The sequence below is a fragment of the Arvicola amphibius genome, chromosome 7 (assembly GCF_903992535.2).
Source record: "Arvicola amphibius chromosome 7, mArvAmp1.2, whole genome shotgun sequence".
NCBI lineage: Eukaryota > Metazoa > Chordata > Mammalia > Rodentia > Cricetidae > Arvicola > Arvicola amphibius.
Window position 1 is genome coordinate 90,598,917 of NC_052053.1, and position 16,486 is coordinate 90,615,402.

At 41.7% G+C, this 16,486-nt stretch overlaps 1 protein-coding gene across 1 annotated transcript in view; it reads right to left on the minus strand.

Moving 5' to 3' along the window:
• Nrxn3 (neurexin 3) overlaps positions 1-16,486 on the minus strand; it is a 1,492,393-nt gene that overhangs the window by 1,038,429 nt on the left and 437,478 nt on the right. The window contains 2 exon segments of the mRNA XM_038336206.1: positions 3,873-4,256; positions 10,369-10,807. Of these exon segments, the coding sequence (XP_038192134.1) occupies positions 3,873-4,256; positions 10,369-10,807 (823 nt within the window).

The following is a 16,486-nucleotide window of genomic DNA, read 5'->3' on the forward strand; positions in this document are numbered from 1 at the left end:
GCTCCTTTTCTGTTATTGGGGAGGAAAACTGCTTTCCTGTAGAGTTGGCCATTATAACCAATATTAGTTAGATGGCCTGGCAATTTTCACCTAGTGTCATTACCTGAAACCATGCCCAACCCTGAATATGAAGGTTTCATCACTACACTCTATTTCCTCCATTCTATTACAACACTGGTCCTAGCATCACCGTTCCTATTGTGAGATAACAGAAATAAGTGAGGCCAGCGCACAGTGTTTTAGGCTCAGTGAAGCACACCTCTTGGGAATTTTCTTCATTTCACAATAGTTAGTACAAATGATTGATTTTAGGCTAAGGTTGGAGCTTCTGGGGAAAAAATCAGAGAAAATCATTGAGAAGAGTTATCTGTGATCGGGCTGGTATTGTGATCCATGGGGAATCCTTAACCCAAAGGGGCACATGGTCCTGTACAAAGAAAATGTGAAACACTCTTCCTTCGTTATTACTCCATCAGAAAGCGAAATGCCTACAGATTCTGAAGATCAGAAGAGTGGAAAGCACCACAATGTTGTTAGGAAAGAAGAACGAGAAAATCCAAGAACCTTTGGACCTCCTTCCTCCCACTGCTAGTTTCTCCATATGAAAGTGGCCACTCCGCCTATTGGCTCTACAATGTCCCACCCACAGTGCAAATAACATTTACCACACACTAAACGTATCAGACATTATCCTTTGCTTCTTTTCTTTCAGATGACCACACAATGGTCCCCTGATCCAAAGTATGAGTTGTGTCCAGATACCTGTTTGTTGTTTTTATTGGTCACAGTGTCTAGAAGGTTATAGGCTTCAAAAAATGTATAAAAATCAAAGAAAACATACTCAAAAGTCTCCACTGAGGAATCAGTTTCAATGAGGGAGAAACAATGTCATTGGAAAGCTCTATTATATTCACTAACAGGGTAGTCCTATCATTTTTCCACTCCAATGAGTCATTCTGAACATGGTGTCAGGAACAATATAGGGGCAAAAAACAATTAGTGGGGGAACAAAACAATCAGTTGAACCGTCTGGGACTTGAGCGATGTATAGATCAAATGTCTTAAATTTGCTAAGCTGTCTCTCATTTGGCCAGAATGGATGGCTCTTGGCTGCACTGTACCAAGAATAATTGTCCCTCATATATCCCCCAATCAGCTGCCTTTTAATGACTAGTCAAAAGTGACAATGTAAAAGATGCAGTGACTTTCACTGTACTTGGCCAGTTTTGGACCATCTCCCACTGATTTGCCCTTGGAATAGATGAGCTCCTAAACACCTTGCACAGCTGGCTAGGTTCGCTGCTTCCTGCCTCTACACCACAAGGCCTGTGAGTTACAAGAGGAAGAAAAGAGATGTCTGAGGAAACCTTATGTTCTTACATTGGTTTTATAGACACCTAAACACCTTGACTTACATCAACTCAGTCTCTTACATCCCAGAGGTCAAATGCCCTTTCCATCGTTCCAAACCAGCACCAGGGTAGGCTACCCTACAAAGACATTTGGAAAGAGTCCAGGCACTTGACAGACTTAGCAACCCCATGTGGCCTATTTCTATTCCAGATGGCTGCCTCCTCATCTGAGCTCATATTATGGTTGTTGCTGCTTTGAAAATGCAATGGATTTGAATTTAAATTTAAATCCCAAAGCTACAAGAAAGTTATCTTTTTCCCCTTCACCCAAATGTCCTGTGTCTTGTTTTTGGTATGATTGTAAGAAGGATTTGCAGTTCTCATGAAAAAATGGGTTTCTGAAACAGGAGAGCATTTAGTACATATTAGTGATTGGTTTCTAATTGGTTATTGGTATCAGCAGGTAAAGGAAAGGTTCAGAGAATCAAGGGGACCTAGGAAGGCTTGTTTTCTCTTGAAGTAACACTGTGGCGCTCACAAGAGGCACTCTTTGAAAACAATTGCTCAGCACCACTCCAGCCCTGCCCAGTGTCTCTCTGATCATCATAGTTTCAGCCCAGGAGCTTGATTTCTGGTGATCTTCAGCAAGGAAGCCATGCAGATATGTCTTCCAGACATTCTTTTCCTCTCCCCATCTTCCTCCTCTGGCCTCTAGCAGAATACATGTGGCTGTCTTCTGCTTCTTTTGTAACGACCTGCACTCCTTAGTCAAGTGAATGGTAAATTCCCCGGGAATAGGAAGTACATCTATTACAGATTGTACAGCCTAGCCTCAAAACTGTAGAACGGAGGACCTCAAAATAATTTAATAGTTGTGTAAAGTAACCTTTCCTTTACAACCCATAGCCAGCCTGATTTCTTGTGCCTCCTCTATAAAATAGAGCAAGCTGCCACCTGGACATGACTTTCAAATAAGAATCTCCTTGTCTTGGTGTTGTCTCTTTTATTAACTTCCACATCTTCCTTTTTTTTTTTTTTTTTTTTTTTTTTTTGGCCGAAACTGTAAGATGAGTGGAAATAAAATGTTCATGCTGTGCATGGAGAGGAAATTCATGGCACCCCGCCTGTTCTGTAGGCTCAGTTTTCACCTCTGCACCAACCTTTCGTATACCTCTCCATTATGACTTTGTTTAGAAGAAAACAAAGCATTCAACATATTTCCCCCTCTACCCTGGTTTACATCTGTCCTCTGGTTTAGAACACACTCTTTCCTGCCACCTTTTTGTCAAACTAATGCCCACTAATTCTCAAATCATCTCTTCCATCCTGCTTCTTCTTGGCCTGGAGAGGGAGGGAGGGGGGTATGGGTGGAGGGGAGGGGAGGGAAGGGGGAGGAGGAGGGGAGGAGATGGAAATATTTTTTTTTCCTCATGGTTTATTTTTTTTTATATTTAAAAATTTCCATCTCCTTCCCTCCTCCTCCCCCTTCCCTCCCCTCCTTCTCCCCCTTCCCTCCCCTTCCCTCCACCCATACCTCCCCTCCCTCCCTCTCAAGGCCAAGGAGCCATCAGGGTTCCCCACTCTATGCTAAGTCCAAGGTCCTCCCAACTCCCCCCAGGTCCAGGAAGGTGATCGACCAAGCTGAGAAGGCTCCCACAGAGCCCGTCCAAGAAAAAAAAGAAAGTGGTTTCTGATCATATCTTACACAATGCTAAGCACTGAGGAGGTATTTTTAAAAATTAAAAAGTAAGTATGGTCTTAAAAAAAAGAAATACTGTCTGAACCCCTGTGGTATGCTGGGTCTCTTGCTCCTCTGTACCTTCTGTTTGATGATTTTGATACTAATAACTATAGATCAGTCACTAACAGGTACTAAATGCTCTCCATATTTCAGGAACCCATTACCATCATCAACATCTGATGAGGTTGGTTCCTGGTTGCCTATCTTTTACAAGTGAGTAAATCAAGTACCAATAGATACTGTTTTGGTGAAGCTCATATGACAATGTGACAGCCCAAATTCTCACCCCAACTGACGCCAGAGTTCATGTTCATGATGACATCATTCAGCCTCTTATAAAACTCACCATGTTGGTAAGTAGTTATTTAATCCCAAGAGACAGGCAGCTCCATGGAAACAGAGATAGACTCATTTTGTTCAATATTCTGCTTTTGGAGACCAATTCAGGAGTCAGCCTGCAGAAACCACTAAGGAAGCAAAAATTCAAGGACTAAAGGGAAAAAAAAAAAGTTGGGTACTTCTAGAACTTTGACTATCCATAGAAGATATTTAAAGTGTATTTTGACCATAATATTTATTATAAAGCTCCCCTTTCTACCAACTAAGTGACCAAACAAATTTAACCATTCACAACTAGAAAGGATGAGATGGGAAACCACAGAACACAGCACCATTGTTTGGAAGAAGAAAATCAGAGGGTGAGCAAAGATATCCTTAGACCCTGTATCACTCCGCTTAGACCATGTATTACTCCGCTCAGACCGGGAACCGCCACTCACCTCTTTCACAGGTTCTTCCCCAGTAGCCAGTGCCAGTGCAGTCGCAAATGAAGCGGTTCCAGCCGTCCTTGCACACCGCGTTGTTCTTGCAGGGGTAGCTGTCACACTGCTTGGCGCTCATTCGTGAACAGGAAGACTTGACGCCTGCCGCATTCTGCATTTCCGCCAGCTGCCGGATGTTCTTGCTCCGCCCATCAATGAACAGGTCCCGGATGCAGCCCACATAGCCATAGTTGAGCATGGCAGTCCAGAGTTCCGTGGGGAGAATAAGGCCAGCTCGGTTCTCTGGCAGCCCGCCGAGATACATGTCGCCCTCCAGGTCCAAGATTTCACTCTCACCGCTGGCGGTGAACGGCGTGCGCCTGCTGTTCACAGATATGGTACCTGGAGTGGGAGACAGGAGCAGAGTCAGTTAAAGTCCTTCTTGCATCGCAGGTAAGCGTCTGGAGCTGCCTAAAGGAAAGCAGCTCTGCAGGTATGTGGGGAAATGAGCATTGCTTTGTGGAAGACAGCACTGCAATCAGAAATATGACTGTAAGCTGGTGGAAAGGACCATTTGGTGCCAATCCCTGAAGCTAGATAACCTGGGCCATAGGATGACTCAGAAAGAAACCCAGTGATTATTTCCAGTCCATCTCTTCTCTCTAACCATATTCACCAAGAGATAAGATATGCAGCTGGGCAAGAAAAGTTTAAATCCCAGCTCAGCCAACTACCAGCTTTACAGTCTTGAAGAGGAGACTCCACCTTTCATTTCCAAAAGGGAAAAATAATTACCCTCAACTAACAGGCGGCTGTGATGATCAAAGAAATGCATATGCATAGAGCGCTTGCAACAAAGCCTGGGACAGAAGGTACTTTGTGATACCTATAGCCTCTTCAAGGGTTCATGATTCCCCCAAAGGATGAGGCATTCTCTTTCGTTGTTCTATCCATGAATATCCTGTAGACTAGGAATTGATTGCCTACTCTGTCAATCAAAATTGTGGGCATTGCCTTTAAGTATGTTTTTGTTATTCTTGCTTTTGGCTGGGGTGTTTATTTTAATTTTAGACAGAGACTCACTATGTAGCCCAACCTGGCCTGGTACTTTCTATGAAAACTAAACTGGGTTTGAACTTACAGCCATCCTCCTGCCTCTGCTTCCTGAGTGCTGAAATTACAAGTGTAAGCCGCAACACTTGGATAGAATGCATTTCTTCATGTATTATTAAATACACAGTGAAGACTTTCCTTTCTCTGGTAATAGTTTCAGAGACAGTGCTAGGCTTCTCAGGCATAGTCTTCCTCCTACTGGGCTGATTTTGCAGAGCACAGAAGCATAAAATGAACAGGTAATGTAAGAATAGTAGCTAATAGCAGGGGTTATAAAAAATAGCCAAATGAATGGCATGAGATTAGCTCATAGGATCTACTTTAAAATGTATAGTAAGTGGAGGCATCACTACATGAGGAACAATTAAGCCAGAAAGTTGAAAAAGATCCAGCCCTGCAAAATTCAAGGGAAAGAGTATGCCTGCCACAGAGAGTGGTACTTCCAAAACCCCAAAGGGACTGTGAGGTCATTCATTGGGAAAAGTTTCTATGAGAATCAACTCCACAAAAATTGTCCTCTGACATCCATACTCACTCCATAGTAGATGCACGCGCATGCGCGCGTGCACACACACACACACACATGATGATGATGATGATGATGATGATGATGATGATGATGATGATGATGATGACCTAATAACATGAAGAAGTTTGCTCACAAACCAAGAGGCAAGATGTGGTGAGAAGATCAGATCAAGAGATATAGGTTAAGTCCCAGGAGGGTCAGATAGGGGTTCTGTCAAATGAGATTCTAGAAGCTGCAACCTAGTGACTGGCTTGGAAAAACAAAAGTACACCTATATTCCATGTACTTCCACCCTGTGCTGGCCCCTCAGCACATTACAGCTCTGTTTCCTGAATTGAAAAATTAGGAGCTATAAGCATGGTGGTATCTGAGCATCCTGCCAGTTCTTTTTTTAAGTTTTATTCTTGATCTGCTTTGTAGGTGCTGAGAGAAGTGGGCTGTGCCATCCATTAGTCAGCCTCTGCTCTGACTCTTCTACCCATTCCCTCAGACAGTAAGCATTGCAAGCTAAGGACTGAAGCAGATCAAAAGAGATCGCAAATATGCTATGTGCTCCAAATTATAACAGGACAACAGAATGGAAAGAACATAAAGGGCCCTGGGGTGGAATTGGGGTAGATTGAATGGGCAACCCTCCCTTAACTCTCTTTAGAAGCTGTCTCCTAGAGAAATATGCTTTGTCTGTTTAGTTCTTAGTATTTCAAAAACCCACATAACAAAAAATAATATCATGGTGACGATTTTAAGCATTTTATGTATTTTAATTTAATTTATTTTATATGTACAAGTATTTTAAATTCATCTATATGCATCTACATGCATGCCTTGTGCCTCCAGAGATCAGAAGGAGAGCATCAGATCTTTTGGACCTGATGGATAGATGTGAGCCACCCTGTGGATGCTGGGACTCAAACCTGGGTCCTCAGCAAAAGCCATAAATGCTGTTAACAAAACTGAGCAATCTCTCCTACTCCCTCATTTAATGTATTTAAGAAAAAAAACATTTATTGACTGATTTTGTGTTGGCATTCAGATATGGAGAGTCACAGGTCAAGCATTTTACTCTGCCACTGTGCCCCGCTGCTATTTAATGAGCTATTTAGTGAGTTTTTTAGACTGTTCCCCCAAAACAATTTTGTGATGTAGGAGTCATTAAAATTCCAGCATGGTTTTCAGAGGGAGCTTTCAAGGCTCCTCCCCTGCCTAAGAAGCAATTGGCTGATGGCTGCTGAAGACGAGAGAATCAAGTTTCTTTATGGTTATGATTTCCCATGCTCCAGTGGATGGCCCCAGACCCATGCACACGTGATCAGCACTAATATGACTGGAGAAACTATTATATAATTAGTAATAATAATGATTAATAATAGAATAATAAGAGTTATCAGGGAGATAGACTGGTGAGTCCTCAGGGAGCTAGAGGGAGATGGTAGGGACATGGATAAAATTAAAATGCATTGAAATATTCAAGGAATTAATAAAATTGCTATTTCAAACAAGGAAGAAGTTGAGATTTGTGTATCTTAGTATCTTATTTTACACAACTTTCTTTAGCTCTTCAAAGAGTGTTAATGTGATCATCAATTGACGGGGTAACATGGTTTGAATGGGAAATATCCTCTATGTATTCCTGAGTTTGAGCACTTAGTCCCCAGCTGATTCTCTGTTTGGAAGGTTGTGGAACCTTTAGGAGGCAGATTCTCTCTGGAAGAAGCAGGTAGCTGCTGGAGGCAGGCCTTGAGACTTGATGGATTGGTCCAACTTCCTGTACACTCTCTGCTTTCTGAGTGTGAATGCAATGTGAAAGGCCAGTCTCTTGATCCTGCCACCATGTCTACTTCGTGTAATGCCATGTCTTCCCTGCCATGATGGACTGTAACCCTCGGAACAGTAAACCAAAAAGTTCCTTTCTCCATTAAGTCGCTTTAGTCAGGGTGATTTATATTATCAATGGAAAAGTAACTGAGACAATAGACATGCAGTTTGCAAAGTATGGACAATATGAGAAACTATTTGAAATTTGGAGCTTGGATTGTATACCATAGAAAGCCTATGCTCATAATATATGGCTGAACACATTTTAAATGCACTTACTGTGTTTTAAGACTCACTGTCTCCACTGAGGAGTTATTCTAAAATGTTTTCTGGGTCATCTCTCAGGCCTGTTATTTTTCTGAATGCTTGAGGAAGAAGGCACATTTGGACATGCTTGTTTTACAAATATCTAATTTAAAAGAGACAGATAACTAAAAAAAAATGCCAGAAAAATATCCTCACAAAGAGATGAAGTTTAATAGATCATATTGAAATGTAATGTTACATTGCTTTTATGAACTAATTATTATTTAATCAGTAAATTTTATAGGCTTTGATCAAAATCATCAGTACTTCAAGAAACTGACTAATGCCATAGCTTCCACATATGAAATTTAAGGCTCTTAAAATCCAAATTTTAAATCTTAAAATCCAAATGCAGAAGATGGGTCCCCTGGTAGTTCTAAAAATGCAAACTACCATAGCTATACTATAGAACTAACTAGTTTTATGTCAACTTGACATAAGCTAGAGTTATCTGAGGGGAGGGAATCTCAGTTCAGAAAATGCCTCCCTAAAATCAGGCTGTAAGCAAACCTGTAGGCATTTTCTTAATTAGTGATTGATAGGGGAGGACCCTGCCCATTGTGGATGGTGACATTCCTGAGCATGTGATCCTGAGTTCTATTAAAAAAAATCAGGTTGAACATATCATGTGGAATATGCCAGTAAATATCACCTCTCTGATGTGGGAAATCCTTCTGTATATGTGTTGCTTTTATTGGTTGATAAATAAAACTATTTCAATGACTTAGCAGAGTAAAGCCAGGTAGAAAATTTGAACAGGGATATATAAAGAGAGTAGGTGGAGTCAAAGAGACTCCATGTAGCTGCTGAAGGAGAAAGAAGCCGGAATCTTACCAGTAGGTCACAGCCTCATGGTGATACACAGAGTAGTAGAAATGGATTAATTTAAGATGGAAGAGCTAGCTAGAAACACACCTAAGCTATTGGTCAAACAGTGTTGTAATTAATATAGCTTCTGTGTGATTATTCCGCTCTGGGTGGCTGGGAAACCAAAAAGTAGTCTCCATTTACACCCTGCCATGACCTCTGCCAGGGCTTCTGCCTCCAGGTTCCTGCCCTGTTTGAGTTCCTGCCTTCACTGGCGTGGAACTGTGAGAGAAATAAACCCTCTCCTCCCCAAGGATGTTGTCATGCTGTTTCATCCAAGCAACACTAGCCCTAAAAGGACAAAACTAGAAAAAGCGATTAGTATTGGGAATAACCAAAAATAAACATATGGTATCTTTCTGTGCACTGGCCTTCATGGAATAGCAATGGGTCACTGCTAAGTCATAGCAAGGTCATAGTTAATCCCACATGAAACTCTTCAACCAGAGCACAACTCCACACACTGCATTAATCACCGGCAGTGTTTTATAGACAATTCCAAGACAGGGGTTTAGTCCTGCCCCAGCTGACATTTCATTGATAAACTTAAGAAAGACAGGGAGAAATTTAGCCACTAGAGAAATTAATTTTTTGTGTTTTTCTTTTTTAAAATAAAAAAAATCACTAACCATTCATTCTTGCTCAACAAGCACATTTAATTTGGAGCCTCTTGGTTTGGACCAGATTTCAGACAATCAATAGAGAAACCTACTGGGCAGTAAAACATCCAAGGCCACAATCTGCCACTGACTGCATCCTACACAGACCCAATCCAGATCTTCCTGAGGGCAGTGTCGTTCATCACTGCCACCCCTCTGGCTGGGGAATTACACAAAAAAGCTGCCATTCCATGGAAGTTCAGCCATTTCTACTTTTAGCTTTTCTTTTTTTGGGGGGTGGGGGTGGACCTCACGTTTTGTAATATTGGTCAAAAAAACCTAGACATAAAAAATTCCCAGATGAAGACTTTTGTGTGTTTACAGAAATAATCCATACAACTACAGCAAATGAAACTAAAGCCAGTCTTGTGTATGCAGAATAAGGAGATGAGACTGAAATTCAGATGCTGTACTAGTCCTCTTTGGGAAACACCCTTACTAATAACATAGACTATGGCCATCATCACCAGGGGGTCCTTAGAAAGCTAGGCAGCCCATTTAGGCATTCAAAAGCCCAGATTTTCTATTGCTGGCCACCCCTACTCCTCTTTGTGTTACTCTTCCAGAGTAGCTGTGTACTGCCTGGGGCTACTTTGTTTGATCTGCAGCCACAGAAACAAACAAAGTCATTTAAACCAAATGTAAAAGGTTAGGAAGAGGAATGGGGAGTTAGTGAGTTTTGAGCAGAAGAGTGAAATATGGGCTTTCACACCAAAGGAAGGCTTTAAATTGAACATGACTTCAGGAAAAATCAATTTGCTGTTTCCTTTCTTGTCATAATTCCTCCCAGCAACATGACTGTTGCCAATTATTGAAGGGCTATCATTGCATACACTCTTGCAACAGAGTAATCACACAATGTAATGTTTGTGATGTCACAGTCAGTTTCCATGGTGATAAGAGAGAGGAGAAGAAAGGGTAGGTGGCTGTCACACCATGACAATCCCTGTGGTAGGAATAGAAATGCTACTTCTAAAGTCACTCATGGTGCTAGGGACTTAGAACTATCATTAAAACCATTGGGCGGAATGATAGAGAAGCTAAGAATGCCAGCTAACCACAAGGTAGGCATCTTGTCTGTAAATATAATTTTCCAATCCAACAGCCATTAGAGAGAATGCTAGGGGACAGCTGAGCATGCAACTGATTATTATAATAAATATATAAAACCCCGAGGGGAAGGAAGCTACTGCTTTCATCCATTCTTAGTCCTAATTCTTTTTACCTGATCTGCCATCCCGCTGAATGTCCACATGGTACCATTCCCCATCATTGGCTTTCTTCTGAGTGGCCTTCACTTTGATGGTGCCTGAGCCCATGTCAAGCAGCAAATACAGGTTGCCATCTAGAAGCTCCACAGCAAAGAAGTCAACTTTTGTGTTCTTTTGGCTCCGGACATCTTTCCTTTCTTGGGGTTTCCCGTGAGTGAAGAGGATCAGGCCATTGGGCTCAGTGGTGCGAAAGTCAAAGGAGATGGAGCCCATACGTTTGGTGTTCCACTTGGGCAAGCTGATGTAAGCCTCCGGGGTCTCAAAGTTGATGGGGTCCAGCGTGGCCACATTCTCACATTTGAACACCACTTCCCCGTAGATTTTCATCTTGGTGTCCCCAATCCGGGCCAAGCGAGACAGCTCCAGACGGATGTCATTATTCTTATAAACAACCTGTCAAAAGCCAAACAAAAGTGCCATGTGAATCAATCTCGCGAACAGTATCAATCCATCACTCCTTGGGCAGCCAGGAAAAGGGTCTGAAGCATCTTCAGGACATAATGGTCTGAAACAACATGTGAAGCAAAAGACTCATCACAAAAAGCACCCCAGGAGATGTCTGGGCATATACAAGCAGAGAATGAGCTTCTCCACTGCCACGGTCTGCCTTTTCTCTTCCTCCTGGTACCCAGCTTCTGGATGTTATAATGTTATCAATATGAGTTTCTGAGAAAAACTCCAGCCACACTGTGCTGTACAGGTGCAATATACAAACACATTTACTAAAACATCCTTGGTAAAAGGCCACAAACCAAGCTTAATGACCATCAATAATAGACGACACACCTCTATAATGGAACACAATGCTGCCTTTTAAAATTATGTATTGCCTCCGGTTTTTGTGTGAGTCCTTCCAGGTCATTTTGTTAAATGGAGTTAGATCTAGGACAAACTGATAATTACCTTACCATTGTATGACAATGGAGAGTCACCAATACATAGGTTTATGTAAGTATAAAGTATCTTTGAGAATTACTATGAACTATGAAATTTTCAGGCCAGTAGATTTGTGAGATTCATATTCAGAACTGGGAGATTTACATTTTCACAATATCCCCATGTTTTGTCTGATTATTTGAAACTTCGTGGATGTACTGCCTTTAAGGGTGATTGACTGGGCCTGCAGAGACAGATCACTGGGTAAAGGGCTTGCCACACAAGTGTAAGGACCTGAGTTGGGATTCTAGAAACAACTTAAAGCTGAATGTGGTAGTGTGTGCCTTTAATCCCGAGGCTTCTATGGCAGCATGGGAGACAGAGGCAGGAGAAACCCCCAAATTCCATGAACTGGGTAACCTGGCATATGTATCGGTTGTGAGTCTCAACCTAGGTAGAAGTTAAAGATTAACACTTAAGGTTGTTCTCTCATCTCTACACGTGTCATGGCATAAGCATGTCTTATTTATACACACATACACATCATAAACACACACTGAAGATTTTTTCATTTGATTGACAGCTATGAGTGTTGGTTAGGAGGAGAGTGTTGTGGAATATTAGTTTAAGATGTGCTACATTCATTTGTGCTGTGGAATATTTGCTTAATGAAGCAAAGATGTGTTGCATTCTTTTATGTTGCATTTCTTTAACTCGGTGAAACTGTGTTGCTGTGCCTATGTAAAACACCTGATTGGTCTAATAAAGAGCTGAATGGGCAATAGTGAGAGGAGAGAGAAATAGGCGGGGCTTCCAGGCAAACAGAATAAATTGAACCGCAGAAAAGAAAGCAGGGGGAGGAGTGGAAAAAGGAGAGGAGGACTCCGGGGGCCTCCCAGCCACACAGCCAGCCAGGAATAAGAAGTAAAGAAAGGAACATAGAATAGGGAAAGATAAAAGACCAGAGGCAAAAGGTAAATGGGATAATTTAAGTTAGGAAAAACTGGCTAGCAATAAGTGAGGCTAAGTCTGGGAATTCATAAGTAACTCCATGTTTTATTTGGAAGCTGGGTGACAGCCCCCAAAGAGAAAAAACAAACAAAGCCAAAAAACAAACAAACAAAAAAAAACCACAGGAGGGTTTGTAGCTTTATTTTATAATCTCACTGAATATGCCCTTGATACAGAGGCAAAGGATGATACCCTAATTTAGACAGTTGAGTACATTTACAAATTTGAAATTTACAAAACAACATTGGTTTATACGATTGCTGTAGGAAGACTTGCAGCTTGTGATTACCCGCCTACTGAGGTGTGGCCTCTTATACTATGTACAGACCCAGAACCTGTGTTTGTCCCTTTTGTTCTTCCTCCTTTTCGCCAGATGCTGTTCAGATTGTTGGGTAGCGGGATTCAACTGTTCAAGCAGAGAATTCTGATTTGTGAGTTTACCCCTAAATAAATAACTATTTATTTCTCATTTTTGAGCTAGTGTGGGATTTCTTTTTAGCATCCGTTCATCCCTCTTCACACGATAGGTTAATTTGTCCTATACGATATATATAAGGGATTTCTGTCTCCATGTTCTTCCCAAAGCACAGTTCACTTCCACATGGCCATGGCCACAGTCTTAGAGGGGAAAATGAGACTGTCAACTAAAGATGAAAAAGTCTGTTATGACTTTCCAAACCTTAAACAATGCATAATAACACAGGGATTAATCTGGATTTTCCAAAAATATTTAAAATATTTTACTCTCTCTTTAGCACTTCTCTCTTTAACTTTGTATGAACCCCTCTCCACTCCCCCGTCTCTCTTTCTCTGTGCGTTTGTGTGTGTGTGCACATCTTATGTAAAAGTCCAGGTATGTATGTGTCACCACACACATGTGGAAGTCAGAAGACAAGCACAGGCGTCAGTCCCCACTTTCCACCGTATTAGAAACAGCGCCTCCTCTTTGCTGCTGTTTATCTGGTCTCTGAGCTTCCAGAGATTATCCTGCCTCCGTTTCTACCTCACCCTAGGTGCATGGAGATTACATATGCACACCATTGCTTCCAGCTTTATGTGGGTCCTAGGGGGTCTGAACGTAGGTCCTCACACTTGCACAGCGAGGATTTTATCTATTCAGTCAGCTCTCTAGCCCCAGACCTGAAATCTCTATGCAGTATTTCTGTATGATCTTCAGTGCTCCAATTTCTGAGTGACATCACCTCCATACAAGAATGCTGATCATGGCGAATGGAAGGATGGAGAAGGTATGCGACACAGGCAGAGTCTGCTTATTTCCTGTCTATCAATTGGAGTTTAAGAGAAGACTGATTTGTGAGGAAGAAAGAATTAAGAGATGTAAATCACTCAGAGACAGCATGGCACACAGGAAATGCACAAAACTCTCAGCTACTTGGGGTTTCAGAGGTTACTGTTAATCTTATATCATCCTTGTGCACACTCCTGTCTAGTTATACTTTCAGTAAAGCACAAGGCTTTGAGCTGAAATCAACCTCACCATCCATTCCATTTCAGTGAGAAAGCATTAATTAGATGGGTCATTTTCATGCTATAAGGTGTTTCCCTCCTCTCACCTGTCACCAGGCAATAATCAGAAAGAGCTGCCGACTTTGAACAAGTACAGTGCAATCCACAAAGCACTGGAAATTCTTTAGCTATTACGTCACCTCGACCATGGATCCATCTATAGTCAGTATTATTAGAAATAGTAATAGAATTTTAACACTTCCAGCACTTAATACCAAGATCTCTAGTAAAGGTCATCATCTATCATCCCACCCAGACACCACCCATTTGGCAAACCGGGAGTTGTTCCTTCATTTCATAGACATGGAAAATAGCTAAGGAACCAGCTCAAAGGCATATGACTGCTGAATGTAGAGCAGGCCTGAAATCCAAACATCACTTCTAGATTCCATGGGCAGCACTGCACACATATTTTCTGTATTGCCATCCACACCCAGGCAGCTCCTTATTGAGGTCATAGAAAGTCAAATATGATCAGCTTCCCAATTCAAAAGCTGAATTTCTTATTTTAGTTCCACCAGACTGACCACGAACAAAGAAGACACAGCAGGATCCTCAACTACTCAGATGAATATAAAAAAAAAATCAGATTTGACTGGGAGTATTCTCCTTTCTTCTCCCACTGTGATGCCCTAGCCTGTGTGATCCGAGAATGGGGAATCAAACTCTGCCTTGCTCTGTGCCTGAATCAATACCTTTGACTTTTTTCTTATGAAAGTTATTAGTGGGCAATAATAACTCATCCAAAAGAGAACGAGGAGGCTGGCCCCCCCCTGAACAATAAATAGAGAGAGAAAACTCAAGCAGCTCTCCTTAGAGGGTCCAAATCAAAAGTGAAGAGACAAAGGCCGATCTCCAAAAGACACAAAGAACTCAAGAAATATCAAAAGAGCAAAATAATCCAACAAAAATGGAGTAACAGACCTAATAGAGAACTCTCAACAGATGAATCTAAATGGCTGAAAGACACTTAAAAAAATGTTCAAACATCCTTAGCCCTCAGAGAAATACAAACCAAAACAACTCTAAGATTCCATCTTATACCTGTCGGAACGGCGCCAAGATCAAAACCACTGATGACAGCTTATGCTGGAGAGGATTTGGGATACGGGAACACTCCTGCATTGCTGGTGGGAGTGCAAACTGGTACAACCGCTTTGAATCAGTATGACAATTTCTCAGAGAATTAGAAAACAACCTATGTCAAGACCCAGCAATATCACTTTGGGTATATATCCAAAGGATGTTCAGTGATACCACAATGACATGTGCTCAATATGTTCCTAACAGCATTATTTATAATATCTAGAATCTGGAAACAACCTAAATGCCCCTCACTAAAGAACAATAAAGAATTGTGGTACATTTACACAATGGAGTACTACACAGCAGAAAAAATATGACATCTTGAAATTTGCTGGCAATGGATGGATCTAGAAAAAAACATATTGAATGAGGTAACCCAGACCCATAAAGACCAAATATATTATGTACTCATTCGTAAGTGGCTTTTAGAACATAAAGCAAAGAAAAACCAGGCTACAATTCACAACCCCAGAGAACAACAGAAGACCCTAAGAGAGGACATACATGGATTCTAATGTACATGGGATGTAGAAAAAGACAAGATCTTCTAGTAAATTGAAAGTGTAGGGGGTCATGGAACAGGGTAGAAGGAGAGGGGGAGGAAGGAGAAGTGAAAATATATAGCTCAATAAAAATAGTAAAAAAAAACGAATATGAAGACCAACTCCCCATGAGAAGAGTATAGTACTGGGCCCGGGACTGACAAGATAAACAAATGCAATATTGCTGAAGAAATGATCGGGAAAAATCAGCAGCAGAAAGTGGTTGATGATAACTAGACTTCTGCCAAAGCCTCTTGGTAGGCAAGCTCTCTATTGCAACCCCAAAATTGCTTGTCTATGTATGTTGAATTTCTTCAGTAGTGGAAAACAAAAGCCAACATCTTTGCTAACAGATAAGTACCCTTTCTGAATCTCAATGTTAATTATTTTTAAAATAATCTTTTCTCATTTTACATACCAATCCTATTCCCTCTCTCTCCCCTACTCCTACTTCCCCCCTATTTTCTACCTATCCCACCCACCCCCACCCACTCCTCAGAGAGTTTGACACATTACTTTGAGGCAGGACCAAGGGCCTCCTCCCTGTATCTAGGTTGAGCAAGGTATCCCTCCAAAGGGAATGGGCTCCAAAAAAGCCAGCTCAAGCACTAGGGATAAATCCTGGTCCTACTGGTCAGTGGCCCCACAGGCTGCCCAAGTCACACAACTGTCAACCCACATTTAGAGGGACTAGTTTGGAATTATGTAAGATCCTCTGCTGTCAATCCAGAGTCAGTAGAATTCCCACTAGCTCAGAACAACTACAAGGTCATCCTTGTGGATTCCTGGGAATTTCCCTAGTGCCAAGTTTCTCCACAAGTCCATAATGGCTACCTCAATCAAGATAGCTCTTTCCTTGCTCTCCGTCTCTGTCCTTCCCCCATCTCAGCCATCATACCCGTTTCCCTCATGTTCTCTTTTCCCCCTTCCCTTCATTCCTCTCCCTCCCCTTTCATCCTTCATCTTCCCCTCCCCCACATGCTCCAATTTTTTTCCCAGGAGAATCTTGTCTATTTCCTCTTCACATCTC